The 17,767-nt window shown below is 36.7% G+C and overlaps 1 protein-coding gene across 1 annotated transcript in view; it reads left to right on the plus strand.

Annotated features, from left to right (window-relative positions):
- CAPZA2 (capping actin protein of muscle Z-line subunit alpha 2) overlaps window positions 1-17,767 on the plus strand; it is a 60,341-nt gene that overhangs the window by 14,394 nt on the left and 28,180 nt on the right. The window contains 1 exon segment of the mRNA NM_001168692.1: window positions 15,424-15,487. Within this exon segment, the coding sequence (NP_001162163.1) occupies window positions 15,424-15,487 (64 nt within the window).

Raw genomic sequence — 17,767 nt, forward strand, 5'->3', positions numbered from 1 at the left:
TGGCCTGCGCTGAAATCAAGAGTGAGTCGCTTAATCTAGTGAGCCACCCAGTTGCTTCTTGGAGAATTCTCTTTAAGAATAGTGGAATCAACTTCCTTTGATACTGAAAGATGAATATCCTTGGGGCGCCTGGGTGGCTCAGTCGGTTAAGCGTCTGACTTTGGCTCAGGTCACGATCTCACGGTTCGTGAGTTCGAGCCCCACGTCGGGCTCTGTGCTGACAGCTCAGAGCCTGGAGCCTGCTTCACATTCTGTGTCTCCCTCTCTCTCTGCCCCTCCCCTGTTCATGCTTTGTCTCTCTCTGTCTCAAAAATAAATAAACGTTAAAAAAAAATTAAAAAAAAAAAGATGAATATCCTTGTTTTTCCCTTGTCTGAACTGTTTAATCATTTAAAACTGAATTCTGTCCACTTTCTTCAGACATTTGTGAGGATTCTGATCCAGAGAAGGTTGAACAGTCTCAAAAGAGTACCAGGTTGATGGGGTGCCTGGGTGGCTCAGTTGGATAAGCATCCAACTTGGCTTAGGTCATGATCTCGCAGGTCATGATCTCACAGCTGTGCTGACAGCTCAGAGCCTGGAGTCTGCTTCACATTCTGTGTCTCCCTCTCTGTCTGTCTCTCTCTCTTTCTCAAAAATAAATATTCAAAACATAATAAAATAAAATAAAAAAAAAGAGTACCAGGTTGGCCTAGTGTTCATTTTTGAGAAAGTCCATTTGACTTTCAGGTCTTCTAATTTGCTTTATCAAAGAACATTTCTCCCTATTTAGTGAACTGATTTAATAAGGATACTAGCAAAGAGTTCTTCATAGGCCACGCAGTAAAAGAGTGGAGGAATATTACCTTAAAGTTGTGGCAGAGTTTCTAATTCATCTTCCATTCCACTGGCCACATCTGCAAGACTTATCCCAATTACTTGATCACTCAGTAGAGTTGCAGAAGATGTTTAATCTACATCATTATTTTCAGCTTTCATCTATAAGTATATAGTTATTCTTAAATAAAAATTGAGTACTAAGAATTTTAGAGCTCTCTTTTCAAGACACTTGGTTAGCCCCTGAATTTCAGGACTTTATTTGTAAATTTTTTGTTGCCTGTAACAGCACTTTGTTATCTGCAGCCTTTGTCAGGATGGCTCAGACGTTTTCCCTTCTTTTAATGTAAGTATAACTGTCAACCTTTCAGTCTTCCCTTCCATTAGAGGATGGGAAACTAGGTACCACACTTGTAGATTTATGTCTGAAATAAAAATAAGGATCTTTGAAGAATCTCTCTCATGCCCTTCTAATGTTTGGACTATATATATCGGCTTATTTGCTTGCTTAAAATATATTTTAAATAACTGAGTTTCCTGCTTCTTAGCCCCCAGTTATATATCTTAATTTCAGCTTTCCAGTTCAGTGAAATCTTGTTTAAGTCCCCCATTCTTCATTCTGTTTGTGAGGGAGGGATTCCTGCCTTAGGGTTATGTGGATGGCTGAACACACAGCACTTGACGCTGGACAGATGAGATGAACAGCAGTGTATTAATCACATATACTCAACAGCCCAGGAGAAGGGGACACCACACACAATGTAGGTCCACTTGGAAGTTGCACTTGGGAACAGAGTGAACAAGCAAAATCCATGGGATGAAAGTTTTGTAGTATCAAGAGGGTGGAGTGATCCCTGGTTCCCACAGGAGGATGTGATCAACTTGTTTAAATAATTGCCCAGGCTGGCCGGGAACTGAAGCAGGGATAAGCAGGAACTGTGTCTGTTCCCTGTGATAAATAGGGTTATCTGGCTAAGGGACCTTACTAGCAGGAGCAGAGGATGAGAATTTGCACTTAGGCCATTCAAGGCCCTCCTGGTTTTCCCTAGATGTCAAGACACACATAATATCGGTCCTTAACTTTAGGCCTTATACCACAGATCTTAATAGTAGTAACCCTTTATCAGAAGTATTTACTGGGGCTCCTGGGTGGCTCAGTTTGAGCGTCTGACCCTTGATTTCAGCTCAGGTCATGATCCCAGGGTCATGGAATCAAGTCCCATGTTGGGCTCCCCGCTGAGTGTGGAGCCTGCTTAAGATTCTCTGTCTCTCTCCCTCTGCCCCTCTCCCCCACTTGCAAGTGCACGCTCTCTCAAATTAGGGGGAAAAAAAAAAGGATTTACTATGCTGTGCTAAATAATATATCAAAAAATTGTAATAGTATAATTTGATCTTTCAGTTTACCTTTTTTGGTGATCTTCTAATATTTTACAAAGTTTAAGATACTCTGTTATGTGCAGTTTTATTACAGTAGATAAAAGATGGCCAAATCATATGTATGCAGTAATATAGAGGCATGAAAGCCGAGAGTTCTGTTCGAGAGACTGAATGGAGTGCTGGGGCTCCAGTACTGTGTGTATGTGGGATGAGAAAAAGAATGGATAGACTGTAGGAGCTAGAAAGTGGCAGAGTAAAAAAAGGTAGTAGCTATTATTTGAGTGCTTACTCTGTGCCAAGCACTTTTCTAAGTGTGTTAATCTCATTTACTGCAAGTAAGACAACTGAATTTAATTTGCTTATAGTCATACAGGTAGAAGGCAGTAGAGCTATAGTCTTAAGTCCATACAGTCTGATTTTAGCATTTATGCTGTTAACAGTTATATTTTATAGCCTTCAGATAATGGAGAAACTTTATATGTCATGTTAAGGACTTTGGACTTTATTTTGTTGGCAGTTGGGGAGCCGTTAGATTTAAGGAAGAAACATGATGAGAATTTGCATTGAAAAACATCAGTCTGGGGCACCTGGGTGCCTCAATCGGTTAAGTGTCGTGACTTGATTTTGGATCAGGTCATGATCCCCCACATTGTGAGATCTTGCCCCACATCAGGCCTGCTCTGACAGTGCTGAGATTATAGGGCCTGCTTGAGATTGTCTCTCTCCCTCTGTCTCTGCCCCTCCCCTCCTCTCTCAAAATAAATAAATATTAAAAACAAAAAAAGAAAAAAGTATCAGTCTGATGGTAGAATGGGAAATGAATATTGAAGAAGAATATGAGATTAGAGGCAGGACTGTTGTTGTAGCAATGCTGAACAAAGATTTGAGCAAGAGAGATAGACACTATTCATGTGACTGAGGGAGGGGGAAAAATGGAATGATTTCTAGGTGGTGCTAGTAATTTTATTTTTTATTTATTTAAAAAAATTTTTTTCAACGTTTATTTATTTTTTTGGGAGAGAGAGAGACAGAGCACGAACGGGGGAGGGGCAGAGAGAGAGGGAGACACAGAATCGGAAACAGGCTCCAGGCTCTGAGCCATCAGCCCAGAGCCTGACGCGGGGCTCGAACTCACGGACCGCGAGATCGTGACCTGGCTGAAGTCGGACGCTTAACCGACTGCGCCACCCAGGCGCCCCATAGTAATTTTAAAAGAATAGCAAGGAGTAGGTTAGGGTGAGCTGGTCTGAAGTATCTTTGAGACATTTTAATGAAGATTTCTAGTAAATAAGTTATACTTAGAAAAATGCATCTTGATCTTGACAAACGAGTTGGATGTATAGATCTGAGAGCTGTTGTTGTGTGGTGATAAGGGAAGTATTGGACATAGGTGAGATTGCCCAGAGTTTTCTTTTGTTCCCAGCCTGTCTTCAGAACCATCATAGAAAAGTGATGCTGTCCTGGGAGGTAGCTCTGTGAAAGCCTTGGAGTGTATTTCAAAACTTCGTTCACATCCCAATTCTGGACCTCTGTTTTCTTTCATAAATTAAAAGTAGTAACAGCAGTCTCAGAGAGTAATTGTAGATATCATTTTATTTTACCTAACAAAGGTAGGAGTTTCAACAGGTTAAGAAATAATGGTATATTTCATCCCCTTGATTTCCCTGTAAAAAATGGAAGTTTAGAGGGGCACCTGGGTGGCTCAATTGGTTAGTTTGTCTCTTGGTTTTAGGTTCAGGTCATGATCTCACGGTTCGTTAAATTGAGCCCCACGTCAAGCCCCTTTGTCAGTGTCCAGCTCTGTGCTGACAGCAGGAAGCCTGCTTGGGATTTCCCTTTCTCTCTCCCTCTCTCTGCCCCTCCTCCCCTCAAAATAAATAAACTTTTTAAAAAGTGGGAGTTTATAGAAGTTAAAAAAAAAACTTGTGTACAGATCATTTGTCTTAAATAAAAGTCTAGATCTTTCACATTCCCACCATGCAGCTAGGAAACCAGCTTTTTCTCCTGGTTTTTGGGATAAGCAGAGTCAAATAGGGAAAGAATGATTTCCAAGTGAGGAGAAAGGATGTCAGTGTGTGGAAGTGAATGCATTACAAAGAACACAGAAATGCCTGGGCATATGCCACCTTTGTATCACTGTAGGGCACAAAGAAACTAACATGTAACATGAAACTGTCTGTGTTCCAGGGCTATTTTTAAGAAAACTAGAGTTATATCAAGGTGCCTGAGTGGCTCATTTGGTTAAGCGTCTGACTTCGACTCAGGTCATGATCTCGCAGTTCATGAGTTTGAGCCCAGCATCAGGCTCTCTGCTTTGGATCCTCTGTCCCCCTCTCTCTGCCCCTCCGCTGTTTGCACACACACACTCTCTCTCTCAAAAAATGAATAATAATTTAAAAAACCTAGAGTTTATACTAATACAAGTATACTTATTGTCTACTGTTACTGTGAATAATAGCTAATATTACTTATTTACCCAAGTTTACATAGCTAATGAGTAGTGGAGATGAAAATCCAGCCTGGTTAGTCTGGCTCCAGAGAGATACATTCTACAGCTTCTTTATATTAGCATAAGTTTTTGTGGTTTTCACTGTAATTTATTTGAAAATTAAGTCTCTGTAGAATTGTACTAGTGATAACTCTTAAAATTTTTGTCTTATTGAAATACTGTATTTCCTGACTGTTCTCAGTAAATGAGAGTTTATTCTTGCTTATACATTTGTTCAGCTATCTACTGAGTGCAGAGTATAGGGCAGAGGCAGCAGGAATCCTGCCTTGAAAGGAGATTGAATGTTTGGTGATTCAACGAATATTTGAGAGCCTGCTATCTGCCAGACACCATTCATTCTAAGCACTCAGATACAGTATTCCCTCTCTGATTTTCTTTTTCTTTTCCCTCTGAATTTTTTTTTCTTCCAAACGAAATCAGTGCTAAACAGTGAGGGTTTTGGAAGCATAAGAGATGGAAAGTTAGCTTTTTTTTTTTTTAAGTAAGTTCAGTAGGAGATTTTAATATGATTTTTTGAGAACAAATTATAACATATTTGCCTGTGAGATGTCAGATACAGCTATAACATTTGTATAGTTTGGTGCAGTGACTTAGAACTGAAGTGTTAAGATTTTGACTTATTTTACCCTGTATTGTTTACTTGGTCTACCCTCTTCCCTAACATGTCCTACTTCAGCAATCCTTATCATTTGAGTCTTCCCTGCAAACAGAAGCTAGTTGATGAAATCTATGTAGAGTTCAAATGTAGACATTTCATTACTGTGGAATTTCTTAGAAAGATGACTTCAGTTTATTCAGTATGAGCATTGAGATTACCTGCTTATGAATTGTGCACTGATAAAGGAAATGAGTAAAGACATTATCTGACCATCAATTTAAGCGAGAATGTCCCAGTATTTTTTAAGGAGATGGAGACAGATGCCCTGGGTGGTATAGATTAATGCCAACATATTAGACTCTGTAATTCAGAATGAAAGCCTAAGGTTCTTAACTTTTGTTTCTTTAAAATTTTACCTTTTTTTTTTTTTTTTTTTTTTTTTACTGTATTTTCTATTAAAAAAGCAAAATGTTAGGGGCACCTGGCTGGCTTAGTAGGTTGATCATGCAACTCTTGGTCGTGGGGACTTGAGCTCAAACCCCATGTTGGGTGTGGAGCCTACTTCAGATAAAGCAAACAAAATGTTGGATTTTGTGTACTGTAGCAATAAAAATCAATGTTCAATGCTTGACTCTTTTTTTTTATATATATATATTTTTATATATATGAAATTTATTGACAAATTGGTTTCCATACAACACCCAGTGCTCATCCCAAAAGGTGCCCTCCTCAATACCCATCACCCACCCTCTCCTCCCTCCCACCCCCCATCAACCCTCAGTTTGTTCTCAGTTTTTAACAGTCTCTTATGCTTTGGCTCTCTCCCACTCTAACCTCTTTTTTTTTTTTTTTCCCTTCCCCTCCCCCATGGGTTCCCGTTAAGTTTCTCAGGATCCACATAAGAGTGAAAACATATGGTATCTGTCTTTCTCTGTATGGCTTATTTCACTTAGCATCACACTCTCCAGTTCCATCCACGTTGCTACAAAAGGCCATATTTCATTTTTTCTCATTGCCACGTAATATTCCATTGTGTATATAAACCACAATTTCTTTATCCATTCATCAGTTGATGGACATTTAGGCTCTTTCCATCATTTGGCTATTGTTGAGAGTGCTGCTATGAACATTGGGGTACAAGTGGCCCTATGCATCAGTACTCCTGTATCCCTTGGATAAATTCCTAGCAGTGCTATTGCTGGGTCATAGGGTAGGTCTATTTTTAATTTTCTGAGGAACCTCCACACTGCTTTCCAGAGCAGCTGCACCAATTTGCATTCCCACCAACAGTGCAAGAGGGTTCCCGTTTCTCCACATCCTTGCCAGCATCTATAGTCTCCCGATTTGTTCATTTTGGCCACTCTGACTGGCATGAGGTGATACCTGAGTGTGGTTTTGATTTGTATTTCCCTGATAAGGAGCGACGCTGAACATCTTTTCATGTGCCTGTTGGCCATCCGGATGTCTTCTTTAGAGAAGTGTCTATTCATGTTTTCTGCCCATTTCTTCACTGGGTTATTTGTTTTTCAGGTGTGGAGTTTGGTGAGCTGTTTATAGATTTTGGATACTAGCCCTTTGTCCGATATGTCATTTGCAAATATCTTTTCCCATTCCATTGGTTGCCTTTTAGTTTTGTTGGTTGTTTCCTTTGCTGTGCAGAAGCTTTTTATCTTCATAAGGTCCCAGTAATTCACTTTTGCTTTTAATTCCCTTGCCTTTGGGGATGTGTCGAGTAAGAGATTGCTACGGCTGAGGTCAGAGAGGTCTTTTCTTGCTTTCTCCTCTAAGGTTTTGATGGTTTCCTGTCTCACATTTAGGTCCTTTATCCATTCTGAGTTTATTTTTGTGAATGGTGTGAGAAAGTGGTCTAGTTTTATCCTTCTGCATGTTGCTGTCCAGTTCTCCCAGCACCATTTGTTAAAGAGGCTGTCTTTTTTCCATTGGATGTTCTTTCCTGCTTTGTCAAAGATGAGTTGGCCATACGTTTGTGGGTCTAGTTCTGGGGTTTCTATTCTATTCCATTGGTCTATGTGTCTGTTTTTGTGCCATCAATGCTTGACTCTTAATTAGAAAGTAAGCAAATAGGGGGCGCCTGGGTGGCGCAGTCGTTTAAGCGTCCGACTTCAGCCAGGTCACGATCTCGTGGTCCGTGAGTTCGAGCCCCGCGTCGGGCTCTGGGCTGATGGCTCAGAGCCTGGAGCCTGTTTCCGATTCTGTGTCTCCCTCTCTCTCTGCCCCTCCCCCGTTCATGCTCTGTCTCTCTCTGTCCCAAAAATAAATAAACGTTGAAAAAAAAAATTTAGAAAGTAAGCAGATAGTATTAATTATCATGGTTACTAAGAGTGTTTTTACATGGTTTGTTTGTTTTTTTTTTTTAGATCTTATTTATTTTTTAAGTAATCTCTATACCCAACGTGGGGCTTTAACCCCACAACGCCAAGATCAAGAGTCACATGCTCCATTGACCTAGCCAGCCAGTTGCCCCTAAGTTTTTATTTTAATCACCCGGTGCAGGTCATGACATGTGTGCTCCTTAATCTCCATCACCTGTTTTACACCCCTCCACACTGGTAACCATCAGTTTGTTCTTTATAGTTAAGAGTCTGTTTTTTTGGTTTGTCTCCACTCTTTTTTCTTTTTTTTAATCCCTTTGCTCGTTTGTTTTGTTTCTTAAATTCCACATATGAATGCACTCATGGTATTTGTCTTTCTCTGACTTGACTTATTTCACTTAGTGTGATACTTTCTAGCTCTGTCCATGTTGCTGCAAATGGCAAGATTTCATTCTTTTTTATATTCCATTATATATATATATATGCCACATCTTGTTTATCCATTCATTGTTTGATGGACACTTGGGCTGCTTTCATATCTTGGTTATTGTAAATAATGCTGCTTTAAACATAGGGGTGCACGCATCCCTTTGAATTAATGGTTTTGGATTCCTTGGGTAAATACCCAGTAGTGCGATTGCTGGTTCATAGGGTACTTCTATTTTTAACTTTTTGAGAAACCTCTGTGCTGCTTTCTTTCCACAGTGGCTGTACCAGTTTGCATTCCCTCCAACACTGCAGGAGAGTTCCTTTTTCTCCATATCCTCATGAATACCTGTTGTTTCTTGTCTTGTTGATTTTAGCTATTCTAACAGGTGTGAAGTAGTATCTCATTGTAGTTTTGATTTGCATTCTCTGAGGACAAGTAATGATGAGAATCTTTTCATGTGTCTGTTGGCCATCTTTATGTCTGGTTACTAAGTTTTAACATTAACATTTTATACATACATTAAAAAAATAAGATAATACTATCATATGTACAAGAAATTTAAAATTTTTTTAGTTGAGATATAGCTTACCTGCCATAAAATGTACAAGTCTTAAATGTTCGCTTCAGAAATTTTCAGTTTTTTAAAAAGTTTATTTGTATGTTTTTGAGAGGGAGCGCACACATGCATGTGGGTGATGCAGAGGGGGCGAGAGAGAATAGCAAGGAGGCTCCATGCTGTCAGCGCAGTGCCTGACATGGTGTTGGATCTCACAAACCATGAGATCATGACAGCCAAAATCAAGAGTGAGACGCTTAACAGACTGAGCCACCCAGGCGCCCCAAATTTTCACAATTTATATGCAACCACCATTCACTTAAAGAACATTTTCCATCACCAAAAAAGTCCACTCATGCTTCTTTCTAATCAATCCCTGCACCCTTTGCCCAACCATGCTTTAACTTTTGTCACCAAAGATTAGTTTTCCCCGATTTTGGATGTCATGAAAATGGAATCACACAGTGTGTATTTTTTGTGTGTATCTGGCTTCTTTCCACTTAACTTGATTTTGAGATTTATTCATGGTGTTGCTTGCATTAGTACCCCGGTTTATTTATCCATTTTCCTCTTGATGGGCATTTGGGATTATTATGAATAAGGCTGCTATGAACATTCCGGTCTTTTTGTGGACATATGCATTCATTTCTCTTGTGTAAATACCTTATGAGATTGCTGGGTCACAAGAGAAAACTTGAAGGTAAGTCATTTTGATGGGTTATACAACAAGTTTTTTGTCATTTGAAAATCTGTATTAAACCGTTAGAGCCCTCCTCAAACAAAATTTGTGTAGATGTTTAATGAAAATTGAAGTGAAATTAAATACGTTCAGCCATAGGTGAAACATCAAAAAAGTACCCATTCACCTTGTTTTTATAAGGTCTAAGCTATAACAAATTGTTTTTGAGTCTCTGGAATCATGAGTTGTTTTAAATTATTGTAAACAAACATAAATGGTGGATAGGGTCATATCTTAATTAGAACTCAGGTTATTAGAATCCTCTAACCCAAATTTGTTTAACTTAATTTTAAGGACACAGTGGCTCATTGTGAATTACAGCAATGTCTAAACAACCATGCTAGAATTTTTATGTATAAAAATGAATTATTCATTACTTCCAGAGACAACCACTGGAACTCTTTAAAAACAAGTTCTTTGTGAGAAGAAATGGGATTTTAATTTAATTTTACATCACTTATGTGATATTTTCTTACTGTTAGCCAGTGTCTTCATAATAACAGGACAGCATCTCTTACTATTGCCTTCTGATATTATTGAATATTCAGAAATTCCTTGAGGAAATTATATTTTTGTAATTACTACCTGAATAATGACTCCTAAATTCATCAGACACATTTTAGAAGTACTTGGAATTTATTAAAGCATGTGACAAGTTTTTCATATCTGTGACTGAAATAAGGGAGTAACCCATATTTTTAAAATATGGTGCATATGTAAGATACTTTCTTCTTCTTTTGTGTTGCTTCACTGGGGAAAAGATGTACATTTTAACAAATAACATTAGGTTGTTTTATTTATCCATATGACAGTGTAATAAAAAAAAATGGATCTCCATCCCATATCATACAGAAAAATCAGTCCCCAGTGGAGTAAAGACCTAAATGCAAAGAGCAAAATTTTAAAGTAAAAATGTATATATATGGGAGGAAATCCCCACAACCTCAGAGTAGAGGAGAAATTTTTTTCCCACTAAGTACTTGACTGTTTAGGGCTTTCTCTTATATAACTACAGTGCAGTTATCAAAATCAAGAAATTAAACATTGATACAATACTATTTTCTAATCTACAGACCCTATTTATATTTCACCAGTTGCTGATCCAGGATCCAATCTAAGATCACGTTGAATTGTACTGTAATGTGTCTTTAATTTGGAACAATTTCTCAGCATTATCTGTCTTCTGTGACCTTCACATTTGAAGAGTACAGATTGTTTTGTAGACTGCACCTCAATTTTGGTTTGTTTCCTCATGATTAGATTCAGCCTATGAATTTTTGGCTGTAAGAGATATTATGTCCTCAGTATATCCTATTAGGAGGCACATGATATCGGTTTTTCCTCTTACCTGTAACTGTGATCATTTGGTAAAGGTGGTGTGTGGCAGGTTTCCTCAATGTAACTATATAATTAAGTATTTGGAAAGATACTTTTCAGACCATGTAAATGTCCTGTTGTCATTTTGTCATACTTTTACCCACAAATTTTAGCATCTATTGATTTGGCATGCAACAGTTATTGCAGTGGTCATCCAAGGTGATTTTTATAATTCAGTCATTCCTTCTACATTCATTAGTTGAAATCTGTTGTAATGAGGAGCTTTCCCTTGTTCATTCATTTCTTTGTGTCAGTGTAGACTCATAGATTCCTATTTTATTCTGTGAGTTACTACCCATTACTATCATTACTTAATTTGTTGTTTGAATTGTGGAATTTCTTTTAAAGGAAGAAAGAAAGCTCATAAGAAAAACAACGTACAAAAAAATTTTTGACAGTAATACTTTCGTATTATCTTAGACAGTTGATGGGCAGAAGTTATTTTTTTTTTTTTTGCAGGACAAATGTATTCTGACATTTTGGATATTATTTTGAATACACTGTTTTCTATATAAGTAACTTTATAGTCATATGTTGTTATCTGCTCTTTTACCAGAAGCACAAAGGAATGGAATATACTTTCTATGTTATGTTTATCTTTTTGTATACATTTTACACAAAATATTATTTGGATCCAAGAGGAAGAAAAGGAAAAATAGAGCTGTTTCAGCTTTTAGCTCAGGTTAATACATTAAGCTCTACATTAGTAGGGTTAACTTTTTAAAACTATCCTTCTTGGTACAGTTGTTACGAAGTTTGCCTGTCAGATGCCAGTGACTAACACAGATAAGAGTTAATCTTCCATCTAGCCAAACTTTCCTCCCCAAAAAAGCCTCCCGAGTCCCCCACCCCTAACAATCTAGAATTGCAGTTTAGAAATACAATGAAATAACTCTTTATTGAATCCGACTCCAATTTAGAAGGACTTGATTTCAAATAATACATGGAAGAAGATGGTGGGTAATGCAGAAGATTTAGCAGAGGGCCTGGGAATGTATCTAATAATTTAATTTACTGGGCTCTTCCAGGAAAGCTATAATATTCCCAAGGGTAAATAGAGTAAAGCTCCATATGTATTAGAAAACCTTTGAGGAAATATGTTTTTTATTATTTTCAGGAATTCATTCTACTCTTGAGAACTCTTGTATGACCTTTTTTCTTTTCTTGGATTTAGAAGTGGTCTAGAATAGTTTTAAAAATTAAAAAAAAATGTCAGCTAAGAAAGATGGATGTAAGGACATGTTGAGTCTATAACTGTGCTTAGAAGATACCTTGATGATTGAACAATTTCTTAGAAGACAATTAAGCATTTACTGTGGCGGATGTATTTCCTTTCCTTTATCACCTGAGAAATCCAAAAAATCACATTCTTCTTAGTTGGTGAAATTCACAAAGACCAGATTACAAAACTCCAGGCATAGCTGTTATAATCCAAGTTGTGTTTTGGGTTCTCAGACAGCTCCTATGACCTTCCAACCCTTAATGGTACTTCTTTTAATCCACCATTCACTTTAGGTATTGTGAGCAGTCGTTAACTTTTTGGTCACTGTGTACTAAGTGCATACATTTAGTGCAATGACAAAGGCAAATAAGTCTGTAGGAAAAACAAATTTAGATCATTTTTGCTTTCTTGATAAAAACTCTAAGTAGAACTGATTAAAACTCTGAATGGTATATGCCTTTTTTTGAAACAACTTAAAATTTCAAAGCTCAACAACTTAGCAATTAGTAAATATGCTATATGTATACTGCTTGCTATTAGTACTTTAATTTTGCCAGTTTTATAAGTCATTAGGGCTGTGAAAAACAATTACCTCAAAATTCTAAATGTTTTTGAAAAATATTGATAAGTTCATCGGCAAGTTACCACAATTTTTATTTGTTGCCTTTAGTAATGATTAAGACTTTGTTTTTAATGCTAACAGCTCCTTATCTTAGTGGAGGGGGCGGCGGGTGCAGAGCAGCTATACAATGAAGAAAATTAAGAAGTTAAGACATTTACATAAACATAATAGATTTCAATGTATGTTTAGCATGCACTGCCTGTTTTAAAATTATTTTTTATATTTTGGCTTTTGATTTTAATAGTAATTTTAAACACTTAGAAGAAAATAATTTTGAAAACACAAAACATAGTAGTATTCCATTGTGTAGAAACACCATCTTTTATTTATACATTCACTCATTTGTGGACTTTTGGGTTTTGGTTTTGAGCATTTGTGAGTAGATTTTTGTATGGACATAGGTGTGCATTTCTCACCTGGAAGTGAGATTGTTTTGTGGTGTGTGCTTTATAAGAAACTGCCAAACTGATTTCCAGGCTGCTTGGTAAAATTTCGCATTGCCACAACCATGTATTAGAGTTCTAGCTCTGCATGCTCACCAATACTTGGTATAAGCAGTCTTTTTTATTTTAGCCATTCTGTTAGGTATGTAGCAGTGTTTCATGATTTCAGTATTCGTTTCCCTAATGACTTAGGATGTTACACATCCTTTTGTGCATTTATTTGTCTTCTGTATATCCTATGCAGTGAAGTGCCCAAGTCTTTTGCTTACTATTTTCTTTCTGTTCAGTTTTGAGAACTTATATTCTGGATACAAGTCCTTTGTCAGATATGTGATTTGCTAATATTTTCTCCGGTTTGTAGCTTGTCTTTTCCTTCTCTTAACAGTGTCTCTAACTGATCAAAAGGTTTAATTTCAGTGGAGTCCACTTTATGTCTTTTTTCTTTTAATGGATCATGGTTTCAGTATCATGTCTAAGAATGTTTTGCCTAACCCTAGGTCATGAAGATCTTCTGTTTCTTTTATTTTTTTTTTTAATTCCATGTTTTACATTTAGAGCTGTGATCCATTTTGATGTAATTTTTTTATAAGGTGTGAAGTTTAGGTTGATGTTCATGTTTTTGCTCACGGGTATCTAATTATTTAAATACCATTTGTTGAAAACAAATTCTTTCTTGATTGAATTGTCTTTGCACCTTTATCACAGTTGTTTGGCCATACATATAACATATATATATATATATATATATATATATATATATATATATATATATGTTTTTGGACTCTTAGTTCAGATCCATTGGTAAGTCTTGAAATCAGGTAGCGTGCATTCTCCAACTTTGTTCCTTTTTCAAAGTTACTTTGGCTGTTCTAGTTCATTTGTCTTTACTACTTTGCATTTACTATTAAGGGTGTGAAATAACATTTTATCCTTTTATTTATTTTTTAATTTTTTTTAATGTTTATTTTTGAGAGAGAAAGAAACAGCACAAGCCGGCGTGTGGGGGTGGGGGGGTGGGGAGGGCCAGAGGGAGACACAGAATCCAAAGCAGGCTCCAGGCTCTGAGCTGTCAACACAGAGCCTGCCTGACACAGGGGTCAAACTCACAAACCGGGAGGGATATCATGACCTGAGCTAAAGTCAGATGCTTAACTGACTGAGCCACCCAGGTGCCCCTATCCTCTCATTTCTTAGCCAAAATCTATTTTTAATACCATGTGTATGTGTTTGTGGTTATTTTGGTCATCACAGTGGCTTTTTTTAATTTTTCTTGCATTTGGAGAGGGGTGTCTTAATACATGGCCAAAATTGGCATTCATTACATTCTTTATGCATAGAAAAGTAATAATACATAAAACATATCAGTGTTAGAATCAGCTTGTTGATATGTATCAGAAGAATCCTGCTTTGGGGCATTTGGGTGGCTCAGTCCATTAAGCATCCAACTTTGGCTCAGGTCATGATCTCGCAGTTCGTGAGTTTGAGGCCCGCATCAGACTCTGTGCTGACAGCTGGGAGCCTGGAGCCTGCTTCAGATTCTGTCTCCCTCTCTCTGCCCCTCCCCTACTTGTACTGTCTCTCTCTCTCACTCTCTCTCTCTCTCTCTCAAAAAAAAAAACATTAAAAAGAAGAGAAAAATCCTGATTTGATTTTGATTGGGCCTCCATTGAATTTATAGACTAGTTTGGGAAAAATTGTCATCTTCACATTATTGGGTCTTCCAATCCATGAACATATCTCTCCATTTATTTAGCTCTTCTTTCATTCCTGTCATTAGTATTTTGTGTAGTGTTCAGTACACTAGTCCTGCAGATGTTTTGTTAAATTTACATGTAAATTATTATTGTTTTAGATTCTTCAGGGTTTTTTATTTTAAATAATCGTGTTTACTGCAAATACAAAGTTTTGCTTTATTTATGAAATGTCTTCAGTCAGGTCTGTTAAAAACATTTTGAATTTAGACCTTTCTTCCCCTCTTCTTTTATATATTTTTTACTAATTTGTGATTTTACAGAAACATAAATATAGTATATCTATTTTCTTTATTGTACCTAAATGCATCTTATTTCTTCACACATACAACTTTTCTCGATTGATACTTTTTTCCATTTTATTTTAAAAGAAGAGTTTGCTTATAAGAAAATGTTTATATGGTAGGTAGCTTTGAATCCTTAAATGCGTTAAATATGTATTTTATCTGCATTTAGCCTGTACATTGTGATTATATTAAATAATTGAAACAGTAATAAAGTTGGTTTGAAGAAGAGTCACTATCTAAAAAAAATTTTTAGGCCATTTTCAGTAGAACTTTGAAATAGTATAATTTTGTGTGTGTGTGTTTTTTGATTATTTTAGCAGAGGCCTATGCCATGGACCATTTATATCTTCATTTCTATTTTAGGTGCGTATAGCAGCAAAATTCATTATTCATGCCCCTCCTGGAGAATTTAATGAGGTGTTTAATGGTGAGTGTTTAATTCATAACACTAAGGCTTGATATATCAAGCACTTTTTTTTTTTTAAGAATAAATTATATAACCAAAATAACAAAACTGGTGTGTGTGGGGTGGGGTATGTAGAAAAATATGTGCTTTCTGAATTACAATGAAAATTTTTGTCAATCTGGATTTCGTAATGGTTAGAATATACTCATGATGTATATGATAATTATGTTTGAGTAAGTTAACCTTAAGAGAGTAATACTAATTTTTTAAAAAGACAAAATTTTAACTACTTTTTTGAAATTGTAAAATGCAGTTTTGTATTTCTTTTAAAGAAAAACTGGGGCGCCTGGGTGGCTCAGTTGAGCATCTGACTTCTGCTCAGGTCATGATCTTGCAGTTCATGGGTTTGAGCCCTGCATCAGGCTCTGTGCTGGCAGCTCAGAACCTGGAGCCTGCTTCGGATTCTGTGTCTCCCTCTCTCTCTGACCTTCCCCTGCTTGTGCTCTGTCTCTCTTTCTCTCAAAAATAAATAACATCAAAAAAAAAATTAAAAACCTATTAGAATAATATGAACAGCCAGAACAAACAGAGGAAAAAAAGCATCGTTTTACCATGTTCAGAAGATGAGAGCACATGTAAAAACTATTTAATTTATATCTTGTAAATTAGTTCACAGCATGCCCTTCTTTAAACCACAGTGGCAAACATTTTTATGATTATACACCCATAAGCAGAAGTTTAAACTGTTAAACAGTCCTGGTTACTATTAAAACTGTAACAATAGCTCCTTTTTAACAATAAGAATGACATGGTTGAAAAAGTCACCAGGAAAATGGCCTGTAGTGATCTTACAAAACTTTTCTTAAGCAGTTTTAAGAATAAGTTACCGTATCTATTTAAATATATTTGGACTTCACTGTCTTTTTAAATTTTTTTTTCAACGTTTTTTATTTATTTTTGGGACAGAGAGAGACAGAGCATGAACGGGGGAGGGGCAGAGAGAGAGGGAGACACAGAATCGGAAGCAGGCTCCAGGCTCCGAGCCATCAGCCCAGAGCCTGATGCGGGGCTCGAACTCACGGACTGTGAGATCGTGACCTGGCTGAAGTCGGACGCTTAACCGACTGTGCCACCCAGGCGCCCCTGGACTTCACTGTCTTAAATTAAACTAATTTGCCCAGGATTCTTAATTTTATTTTAAAAATACTCTATTCCAGAGTAAACTATGTAAACATGTTTTTAAAGAAGTTTAATCACTAATTTTCATTCATAGTGTAAGATATAATGGAATCTCACCTCAAAAAAGATCAGGTTTGAAAGTCAAAAAATGAGGCAAAAATTGAAAATCCCTTAAATCATCCAAAAACTATAATAATGCATAATTTAGTGCATACAATTACATATGGTAATTTTTATGCACTTAAAAATTTAACCACTGAGCTACACTTAGAGAAAGAATGGCAAGTCTATACTGTATTCTATTCTTTTTAAGATAACTCAAATCTCAAGTAGTGGATTGGGAACTTGGGAGAGAATTCAGAAATATTTCTGCTTCCTGTAGGGTTTAACTTCTGTTTTAAGATGTTAGCCTCTACTTTCCTTAGGTTCAAAAGTTGGCATATAACTTAAATTGATAATGGTGAAACTACACTAAAGTCAGTGGCCCCCATTCTCTTGTACAATTCATAGAAAGTTTTTCACTTAATGTTCTTACCTTGAATAAATGCCCTACAGATTTGTTAATCAGAAAGGTGCTTTTTAAAAGAATGTATGAGTCCTAGAAATTGCTTTTCTAAGTCTCATTGGAAATTGACGTTGGTAAGTTTTGTGTTGAGGCACCGTAAATTTGGGCATTAAGGATAAACCATTCAGTAGGCTTGGGGTGGAGAGTGAGCTATGGAATAAAAGTAGGACATAGTATATTATAGAGGTTTTAAATAAGGAGTATTTTAGAATTAAAAAGGAATTAAATATTTGAGGGAAAAATGTCATGAATTTGATTATTTTCATTGCTATTTTTTTTTGATAACACCAGTATGATAATTCCAAGAGAAGTGACAAATTTTAGAATTGCCAAGTCATAAAATCTTGTTAGTTTAGTGGTTACCAAATACTATTTCTTAGTCTGGTGTTGCTAAAATCATTGAAACATAAATTTCTGGTCTTCATTGTCAGATACTGATTTGGTAGATCTGGGCTGGTGCTCTTTTTTTTTTTAAGCCCCGTACTCACCACTTCATGGGTCCAGTGTGTTGCCTGGCTTGGAACCACAGCCTAATCCTTTCTGGAAGAGTAGATTTT

This window comes from Felis catus, chromosome A2 (genome assembly GCF_018350175.1).
Source record: "Felis catus isolate Fca126 chromosome A2, F.catus_Fca126_mat1.0, whole genome shotgun sequence".
Lineage (NCBI taxonomy): Eukaryota > Metazoa > Chordata > Mammalia > Carnivora > Felidae > Felis > Felis catus.